An 11,186-nucleotide genomic window follows, 5' to 3' on the forward strand; every position below is an offset into this window, starting at 1 on the left:
CTCTATGCGTGCGACGGGAGTATGGTTGCCACTATGAATTGACTAATGGAGGATCAAATCCAAAATTATTTTAAAAGGTCATTACCATATTTTTGTTTGTAGCTTTTTAGCTACCATCTACAGTATTCCTTTTTTTTTCCTTCAGTAGCATTTCTTTGGCACACCGCCCAGCCGAAACCGTTTGACCCAACGACACCGTTCATACACCAAAATGACCGGAACGCGACGCGGGCTCTGTTTTGTTTGACACCCCAAAAGTGACCGTTCGCCCAAAAACGTGTTTTTAATTCATTTAAAAGTGCAATTTCAAAATGCTTCTTGTTCTGCAAATTTTGTCCAAATCACATCATTTATACATAAAAAAATTCAGGACGCTAAGAGGCGCAACAGTTCAATACAGCTTTTGCTAAAAATGCACGGTTCAGCCAAAATTTGCCAAAACATACAAACTTCCGTCCATGTATTATCTGCCGCTTAAGCCCATTTTGTCCAAATTAGCATGTCTTTGCCTTTATATTTCAAGTCAAAAATTGTTCACAGTGGCCTGGTGGGCCCACCTATTTTCAGGACACCATTACCTTCATGTCCAAACTGTTGTTTTCTTCACTGACCAATTATAATCAGCCTTTTGGACCCAAAAAGACCAACAAAAAAAATTGTAATATTGTCAAAAATTGTAATATTGATGTCCCATCGAACACCAAACATGCTCAACGAAACATTTTGAAGCTTCATAATATTTGTTCAACCTGAAAAACCTGAACCTGAATAGTGTTATTATTTGATAATTTAACAGAAACAGCAGGTATGGTCAAAGGCGTTTTTGTCCTTTCTACATACTATGGTCAAAACAGTTTATATGCAGTAGACCTACAGTACAAAATAGTGAATAATATATGTGATATATATATATATATATATGCATAGAGTATATAATCAGTGTTGGGAGTAACGCCTTTATAAATAACACCGTTACGTAACGGCGTTATTTTTTCAGTAACGCGGTAATCTAACTAATTACTTTTTCCACCGTTACCGTTACTGACAGTCAAAAGCGGTGCGTTACTTACTCTGAATAAATTGAAGAAACTACCAGCCGTGTCGAGTCGACTCTCTGCTCTGTTGATTTGTCATCCAAGACTTGGGGTGCGTTCAGGTTCAAGAATAGAGCACGTACTTCTGATTCCAAGCTGTTTGTCCCTGCTCATTCAAATAGACAATGCTTTCCAAAGTTTGGTAACATTTCTGTGTTTGCTACACCTGATGCTAGCCTCGTTCCCATCTCCCACTGTTAGCCAGCAATAATTCTGCTTCCATCTTGAGGACAGCAGACGCTTTGAAGGTGACGTGAATTGTCGGGAAACCAGCCTACCTGAATGCAGCCCCTCGAGAGATGCGACGGAAGTGATTGTGATTTGCTGAGGGTCATGTGTCTTAGTAAGCCAATCAGAGCCGGTGATTTCACAAGCAAACCGGAACAGCGCGTGCGGCAAACATACACACGCAAAACATATGCACAGGGTCGGGATGGCAGAGCATTCAGAAGAAAAATTGTCCTTTAAGAGGTGGAGATATAGACACTATTTCAAGTTCGTCGAAATTAAAGTAAAGAACCTGCATCTAATTTGTAATTTATGTCCCGGGGCAAAGCTTTTGTCGACATCTGTGGTAAACCATTCAAATCTGCTGAAGCACCTAACAAGTTAACTACCTGTCTGTTCTTCTCTATTCCACTGACTCGAATACTGCTCAGAAAATTTTAAATTCTTTGACCTACAAGTTCTTTTTAAAGTAATGGAAATAGTTACTTTCCCTGGTAACTAGTTACTTTTACTATCGAGTAATTCAGTTACTAACTCAGTTACTTTTTGGAAGTAGTAGTGAGTAATGTAACTAATTACTAGTAACGTGCCCAACACTGTATATAATATGGCAGAAAACACTCATGTGACTTCAAGTTCTGCTCTGAGAGCCCCAATTTGGCCAAATTTCGAAATTGTCCCATATGCATGTGTGATACATCAATGGAAAGCTTAAAATCTCAATTCTCTGGGGTTAGAAAAGTTTTTTACAGGAGGGCATGTTTAAAAAACATAATAATAATAATCCCTAAACCCTAACTGAAGGCGAGAGTATAATTAAAGACACCATGATTTTATCGAGATATTATCGCGTACTTACCTTGTTTCAATCCAAAAACTGTCCCACCGAGTGTCAAGAAACAGCTTTGAATAGCCACAGCCGGACTTTTGGGGGATTTTATTGTTGAAACACGGTAATCTAACACGGGCCGCGATGCAAAATCGCAGACATCAAGAAGTGGTTGAGACTTTCTTTTTCAAATATTATTCCTTTTAAACTTTTTTTTTTTTTTTTAATCAATTTTTCTTTGTTTGGACGATTATTTTTTTTTCAATCTAACATATCGGAAAAATGAGACAGTAACAAAAAAAATACAATTAAGCGATAGTTATGCGATAGATATCCGTGACTTATTTACAGACTCCATTTTTTTCATCGTGACGTAATTTGCTTAAAAGTTTAAAATATGCAAATGAATAATTTTTTTAAGTCGTTTTTTTTTTTTTTTTTTATTAAACTAAATATTAGACATCAATTAATGATTCTAAGCTAAAAAATACAGACATTTTGAATAATAAATATAATTACTTACCTTGTTTTTATGGCTGGGTTGGAACAAAAGCGGTTGCGCCATGTCTGTAAACGGGGGTTTCCAGGGTAAAACGGACAAATTAAAAATAGTTTAGGGGCTTAATGCGCCCTGAATCTGCTATTGCAGTATATAGACATATTGTTCTATCAAACACAACAGTTCTTTTGGCTTGAAATACAGCAGTTTATTTAAAAGAGGAGTGCAAGAGCAGAAACTGCTTTTTCAGTCTTGTCTGTGTTTTCCGCCATATCCAATTTTGTATTCCAAAATAATCGCGCATTTATTCATTTTAAAATCATTGAAATAGACTGAATTAGCAGTCATTTGATACAGGAATTATCCTTGTTTATCTGGGTTTCAATTTGTCTTTGTCGGAAAATCACTCGTTTATTTACACTCAAAATGGCGACTCCTCAGCAGAAGGCATTTTGTGTGCTTGAGTTTGCATGTATTCTGAAGCGCGTTTGGGAGGAATTTTCATATCGGCTTGATGTTGTCCGTCCCACTGGTGGTGGTCACATTGAGCACTTGTAAGGCATGAAATAAAAACTTGAAGTTATATACAATACTTCTATCCAGCTAGTTTTTTTTTAAATATACTGTAGTGGTTTTGGCACATTCTTTTGGAATCACCCTGTATATACACCATCTACCACAAAAAGGGTTTGAATGGTTTGGAGGACATCTCTTTGTGAGGTTAGGTATGGCACCCATCACCTTATCACGCATTATACACACAATCAAGCTTTTCGAACACACACATCTATATACAAATTGAAAATATGCAAATTCAGACAAAATAGGCTCAGGTGTTAAATGGTTAAAAGAAAAAAAACTGAGGGAAAACCGCCGTGGTGGGCAGATGAATGACAAAAACATGGCAAGGATGCAACCACAAACTGTTAAATGGCAGAAAGTCAATATCTTGGCAACCCGCCTAGGATCGGTTTAAAGACACTGCTGATGAGTTGGAATTGGATGCAGGTACGACATCGGGAATTCGTCCCACAGCTCTGTAACAAAACAATCTGGCCAGCAGATGAATGTAACTAAATCATACCAGTCGTCATACTAGCAACGCTAGTATAGAGCACAGCTATTCTCCAAGGCCAGCCCAACCGCATCATCACCCCCAGCGTGCATTGCACGCGTAAAACATGGTGCCCTCCATAGGTCAGAAAGTGTACTAAATATTAGATTTTTTTTTTAAATCAATGGCAATACTTTATGTGTTTCTAATAACATATTTGAGTAAAGGAGAACAATTGTGGCTTATTAGAGCCTACAAGTCTTTAAGTCCGTGGCTCCTTTTGAAAATTAAGCTTTATATACTTATTTTTTTCTTGATTTAAATGTATTTTTATTATTTACTTATTTGGATTTCTTTAATTAAAAAAATGATAAAAGCAGTATGTGTTCTCTGATATCTGTTGTATCATACACTTGCATAGTTCTATAATATTAATTGTCCAACTTTTCTCCGTGCATAGTTTTTTCTCAATGCATATTTCCAGCTAAAATGCAAAGCTCAGATTTCTATTAAAGTAAACAACTTGTGATTTTTATCGGAGCTAATGGCAAAAGAATCGCTAATTAATTGACGGTCAAAATAATGGTTTGTGGCGGCCTCATGCATCATTGTTTACACAGGTTGCTTGTTTTTCCATCAGAAATCCGAGAGGCGTTCAAAGTGTTCGACCGCGACGGGAACGGCTTCATTTCCAAACAGGAGCTGGGAATGGCCATGCGCTCCCTGGGCTACATGCCTAACGAGGTGGAGCTGGAAGTCATCATTCAGAGACTGGACATGGACGGTGAGACTTCTCTCCTCTTTAACTCCAGGTGTCAAGTGACATCCGAGTCTTTGTCTACTTCAGGAGACGGTCAGGTGGACTTTGACGAGTTTGTCACATTGCTCGGACCCAAGCTGTCCGCGGCCGGAATGCCCGATAAGTTCCACGGAGCAGATTTTGATTCTGTTTTTTGGAAGGTCAGTCTTACGCTAGAAAAACATTGTCAAAACATCCTCATGATCACATTGCAACTGGTCGAACACTAATTTTTATTATTTTGTGATTCCTATCTCTCAATCAGTGTGATATGCAGAAGCTGACGGTGGACGAGCTCAAGCGCCTTCTGTACGACACTTTCCGCGACCACCTCACCATGAAGGACATCGAGAACATTATCATGACTGAGGAGAACCACCTCAACAGTCCCGAGTCGCACGTCGACATCGACAGTGCGTCCACACTAGAGCTGAAACGAATATTCGAGCAACTCGAGTTTAAAAACTGATCCGAGTAATTTTATTCACCTCGAGTAATCGTTTATTTTGACAGTTCTAAGCATCACGTTTTGCTCGGACTACTTTTAATGCGGCCAACGCGCTGATGTCACGTGCATAGAGGAAAAAGCCACACAAAAAAAACTTACTGCAGCCGGCAGCCGCTACAAACGACGCCGACATTGCTAAATACTAGCCCGCACGATGCTACGTTGGTAGCAGGTAGTGTCTGACGAGTCTCATAGAGATCACATGTATGTTGAACTAGATGCGAAATGACAGACTCGGCCGCGTCTGGGCAGCCGCCATCTTAAAGCAGTAGAGCGCTAAGCGCTAATAAAGAGCGCTAAGCGCTAATAAATAAGATTAACGTTACTGTCACTAGCTCACGCAACGTTAGCCCTGCGGAGGGCTAGGTTTCTATGAATTATGACCACTTTCGATGCGTGGCTAACGTGTCTTACATACAGGCTTTAACATAACATAGCGTTGTGGAGTGATGAGGGTGTAAAATAAAAACTCAATAATGCTAACGATCAATTTTAGCTCAGTAGTCATTGCTGGGAAAAACACCAAGTAGCACTGGTCCCTTATGTGCTCCAATACAGCCTGTATCATAGATTTAATTTGAACACTACAAAAACTCAAAATCCTATCAGGACTTAGTTTAGACTAACTTAAAACTTAACTAGAACTTAAAAATGGCTTGACACAAATAGAAATTCAATTGAAACACGTGGGAAAAAAATCCCAACTTTTAAGTGATGTGTGTTAGCAAGCGTAACAGCATTTTTAGGTTTATACTGTATATATATATATAATTTTAATAAGATCTAAAGGTTTTTTGAGTGAAAGATGTGAATTAGTCTTTTTTTATTCTAGTTACATCTGAGATGCAATTGTTGGCTGTTTTCAACAATATACATCGAAAATAAAGACATTGTTTGACTGAAAATGGTTCAAGATTAGACGAAATGTCTTGTTTTCTCATGTATGTTTATAATTGCTCTTCACCTAAAAATATATTTGTTTTATCCGATTACTCGATTAATCGATAGAATTTTCAGTCGATTACTCGATTACTAAAATATTCGATAGCTGCAGCCCTAACACCATGACATCCATTCATCCATTAATCCTATTTTCATCCAGCATTGAATGATGCACACTAGGGCTGCAGCTATCGAATATTTTAGTAATCGAGTATTCTACTGAAAATTCCATCGATAAATCGAATAATCGGATGGTATTTGGTCAATACCAAAAGTTCATCTCAATACTTTGTTATGTACCCTTTGTTGGCAATAACGGAGGCCAAAGGTTTTCTGTAACTCTTTACAAGCTTTTCACACGCTGTTGCTGGTATTTTGGCCCATTCCTCCATGCAGATCTCCCCTACAGCAGTGATGTATTGGGGCTGTCGTTGGGCAACACGGACTTTCAACTCCATCCACAAATTTCCTATGGGGTTGAGATCTGGAGACTCGCTAGGCCACTCCAGGACCTTGAAACGCTTCTTACGAAGCCACTCCTTTGTTGCCCTGGCTGTGTGTTTGGGATCATTGTCATGCTGAAAGACCCAGCCACGTCTCATCTTCAATGCCCTTGCTGATGGAAGGAGATTTTCACTCAAAATCTCTCGATATATGGCCCCATTCATTCTTTCCTTTACACAGATCAGTCGTCCTGGTCCCTTTGCAGAAAAACAGCCCCAAAGCATGAAGTTTCCACCCCCACGCTTCATAGTGGGTATGGTGTTCTTCGGGTGCAATTAATTATTCTTTCTCCTCCAAACACGAGAACCTGTGTTTACACCAAAAAGTTCTATTTTGGTTTCATCTGACCACAACACATTGTCCCAGCCCTCTTCTGGATCATCCCAATGCTCTCTAGCAAACTGCAGACGGGCCTGGACGTGTACTGGCTTCAGCAGGGGGACACATCTGGCAGTGCAGGATTTGAGTCCCTGGCGGCGCATTGTGTTACTGATAGTAGCCTTTGTTACTGTGGTCCCAGCTATCTGTAGGTCATTCACTAGGTCCCCCCGTTTGGTTCTGGGATTTTGATCACCGTTCTTGTTATCATTTTGACGCCACAGGGTGAGACCTTGCGTGGAGCCCCAGATCAAGGGAGATTATCAGTGGTCCTGTATGTCTTCCATTTTCAAATAATTGCTCCCACAGTTGATTTCTTTACACCAAGCATTTTACCTATTGCAGATTCAGTCTTCCCAGCCTGGTGCAGGTCTACAATTTTGTCTCTGGTGTCCTTCGACGGCTCTTTGGTCTTGGCCATAGTGGAGTTTGGAGTGTGACTGACTGAGATTGTGGACAGGTGTCTTTTATACCGATAGTGAGTTAAATCAGGTGCCATTAATTCAGGTAACGAGTGGCGCCTCCTTAGAACTCGTTAGAAGAAGTTAGACCTCTTTGACAGCCAGAAATCTTGCTTGTTGGTGACCAAATACTTATTTTCCACTCTAATTTGGAAATAAATTCTTAAAAAATCAAACAGTGTGATTTTCTGGGGGGGGGTTCCCCACATTCTGTCTCTCATGGTTGAAGTTTACCCATGTTGACAATTACAGGCCTCTCTAATCTTTTCAAGTTGGAGAATTTGCCCCACTGTATAATCCACCATGAATTTTATCGAGTATCAGACGTTGCTTGAGGAAAATGTGAAATCATCTGTGAAAAAAATTACTGAAGAGAAACTGGACCCTGCAACATAACAGTGACCCAAAACATACCAGTAAATCCACTAAGGACTGGCTGAGGTGACTTGCAACAGGCTGTACATGCAAGAAACCCCTCAAACATCTCACAGCTAAAAGTATTCTGCATTGAGAAGTGGGGCAAACTTTCTTCAGACCGATGTCAAAGACGGGTAGATGCCTAAAAATGTGTCTCACTTTAGTTATTTCAGCCAAAGGGGGGGTAATGCTAGCTATTAGGTGGTAGGATGTCCTAACTTTTTCCTCAGTTAGAATATGCATTTTTGTTGATAAATTTGGTTTAATGAGTAAAACCATGTTAATTTCTGTTGTTTACCTGCTGTTAAATCACTTTCTTTTCCAGAGATAAAGAAAGGCAAGATCAGACATTTATATGTGAACATTTTTTAGTAAATAACTGAATATTTGATGGTGTCCTAATTTTTTCACATGACTGTAACCAGGGCCGGCCCAGGCCATTTGGGGGCCCTAAGCAAAATAATGCAAAGGGGTCCATATTTTTCGCCCACCATTTCGTCACAGTGTACTGTGAAACCCATACATGTAATCCAAGTCATACGTCCATATTTTGTAAATAATCAGATTTTGTTGCACTGCATACTTCAAACTTCTCACCCCTAATGATTGTCAGTACTTACAGTAGATAGCGCCAAACCTTTTTCTAAAAGAGGAAAGAAAGAAGTTAAGGAAGAACTTTTTTTTTTTTTTTAAGCTTGTAATCAAGTATCAAAACTCACGAAAGTCATATAAAGCAAACTGGTGTAAACAAAATAGAAAATAAATTAAACAATTGCCAGATTGGGGGCCCCTTAGTGGTCAGGGGCCCTAAGCAGCTGCATAGTCTGGGTATATGCTCGGCCGGCCCTGACTGTAACTCCTTCACTGTTATTGACGGCAATAGACATTCAATCCATTTGAACCTGGAGGCAAACGATCGCTCCAAGTCCAAATGGATTGGACGTCTATCGCCATCAATAAGTTACTTACCTGAAAATGTGTTTCTGTTCCCACAGCGAGCCCTACACAACAGGAGAAGCACACGTGTGTGCGCAAAAGCCTGATCTGTGCCTTCGCCATCGCGTTCATCATCAGCGTCATGCTCATCGCGGCCAATCAGATGCTGCGGAGAGGAATGAAGTAATTCACTCGATGACCAAATATTCCTCCTTCACATTTTCACCAGCTCGTAGGACACGACCAAGGAAGTCGCAGTGAGTCAAGAGCAATGAGATGACGATGTGCTTGCCAAATATGCAAGCCATTTTTACTCACAGAAGTGAAGTATTGTTTTCACAGAGTATGTATTGTGGTAATTACCGGAGAAGATTTGTATTAAAAGCCCCCATTGACGGCAATAGACGTCTAATTCCTTTTGACTGACCCAATTCAAATGAATGGGATGTCTATCGCTGTCAATGGAAGCCAAAGAGTTAATAATGTAACAAATTCAGTTGTCTGTACATGATTTCATTTTTTGTTTTGTTGAACACTGCTAGTTCCAGTTGTTTTGAATACATCACCCGCAGGGCAGGTTGGTAAGAGAGAGAGTTTGGTGCTGGAATTCCCAGTATGCCTTGCGGTAGCCTTTTCATAAATCTTGTCAAATGTTTTATTGCTTTTATATTTTGAAACCGTTTTTAGTTTTTTCTTATCGCTTTGCATGTTCACCTACCTCATAATTTACTAATGTTCTTAACTTGTTCTGAACATGCCTTGCAGTGGCCTTTTGTTTTGTTATTGGGTGTTTTTATTTATAAAGGTGCTATGAAATTCCACAAGTTTTTAAGTGACTTTAAAATGACAGCAGACCCTATTTTGGACATAAATCCACAAAACAATGTGACAGAAAAGTCTGAGTAATGAAATTAGATCCGAATTAGTCTTCCAATCTCAGCTGTTTTGGCCCCACCCACTAAAAACTCTCCAAACAGAGGACGATGTCACGCCTAGAATGAGCTGCAGATGTTTGCTTGCCTGGGATCAGTGGCGCCACCAGGGGGTGGCCAGGGGTGGCCATGGCCACCCCTATAAATTGGTTGGCCACCCCACTGGTCACCCCGCTTGCCAGTATATTGTTAGATTGTTGTAGCATCAGTCATGCATTTCATCCTAAATGAATGCATTTATATTGTTTTGTTAAATGTAGGGCTGTCAGATTTATTGCGTTTACGGGTGGTAATTAATTTTTTTAATTAATCACGTGAAAATATTTGTCGCAATTAGCGCATTCGCAGTACGACTCATTCACGCATTGCCGCAAACAGCCTACAATAGCGCTGTTTTACTTCTATACAGACATAAGAGGCAGTGTCAAGTGAGTGGAGTAGATACAAGCATTCATTTGGGCTGTGCTTTTAATTGGCCAAAGCTTTGTCATCCCTCCCATAAATATTGTGGGAAGCGACGTGGGGAAGGATGGCAGGGAAGATATAGCATTTGCAGCCACCACACGCAGTCATCGTTGCACCACTTCCCATCATGCATTTTGGCAGAACAGTTAAGTCGCTACAGTATCATTTACTGAAAGCTCAACAAATACACGAGATGGCAATATTTAGTCACAATATACAAACTCACATTTATCCTTTTAGAATTACAACTCTTTCTCTCCGTGGATCCCTTTCACAGAAAGAATGTTAATAATGTTAATGCCATCTTGTGGATTTATTGTTATGATAAACAAATACAGTACTTATGTACAGTATGTTGAATGTATATATCCGTCTTGTGTCATATCTTTCCATTCCAACAATAATTTACCGAAAAATATGGTATATTTTAGAGATGGTTTGAATTGCGATTAATTACGATTAATTTTTAAGCTGTGATTAACTCGATTAAAAATTTTAATTGTTTGACAGCCCTAGTTAAATGTACACCTTATGCCTAATATATAAAAAACAGAATTGTTGTGGAAATCAAAATGTTGACTGGACAGTTATGGACTATGCACATTAATCATTAGTAACATCAAATATTACACAAAGTATATCAGTAGCCGTGTCCTTAAGTCTTTCTGATAGTTTTCCCCTGACCTTGTTACTGCAATAATATAATGAAAACCTGAAATTATGGCTGTTAGTTTTGGTGTGCCACCCCAAGATTTTAAGTGGCCCCATCTGGCCACCCTTATGAGAAATTTCTGGAGGCGCCACTGCCTGGAATACCAGACTCACCGCTGTTCCAGCGATTGAGATTTGATTGAGCGATTGAGAACAAGATTTGAATGTGAAATTCTATTTCTACAAGTAAATTTACTTTTTTTTTTGAATGGTCACCATTTCATAGCACCTTTATTTATTTATTTATTTTAACTTTTCTTGGTGGGTAATTCTTTCTCAATGTTGTAGTCGCTCACCTCATAATTTATTAGTTTTCACGAACTGTTTAATTTAATAATCCACCGTTATTAAGTGTTGTGATTTAAGACCCCTGGTTTGTAGTCTCTTAGAGACACCAAGAGGCCGTTTGGTGGTATTGCTGAGTGAGCA

General features: G+C 39.4%; 1 protein-coding gene across 1 annotated transcript in view; it reads left to right on the forward strand.

Annotated features, from left to right (window-relative positions):
* The window catches only part of cabp7b (calcium binding protein 7b), a 28,206-nt gene extending 18,535 nt beyond the window's left edge, over positions 1-9,671 (forward strand). The window contains exons 2-5 of the mRNA XM_057819264.1: positions 4,345-4,488; positions 4,552-4,664; positions 4,769-4,916; positions 8,709-9,671. Of these exons, the coding sequence (XP_057675247.1) occupies positions 4,345-4,488; positions 4,552-4,664; positions 4,769-4,916; positions 8,709-8,836 (533 nt within the window). The 3' untranslated portion in view covers positions 8,837-9,671. The remainder of the gene's footprint in view (positions 1-4,344; positions 4,489-4,551; positions 4,665-4,768; positions 4,917-8,708) is intronic.
* Positions 9,672-11,186: the final 1,515 nt, after the last annotated feature.

The sequence above is a fragment of the Corythoichthys intestinalis genome, chromosome 17, assembly GCF_030265065.1.
Source record: "Corythoichthys intestinalis isolate RoL2023-P3 chromosome 17, ASM3026506v1, whole genome shotgun sequence".
Taxonomy (NCBI): domain Eukaryota; kingdom Metazoa; phylum Chordata; class Actinopteri; order Syngnathiformes; family Syngnathidae; genus Corythoichthys; species Corythoichthys intestinalis.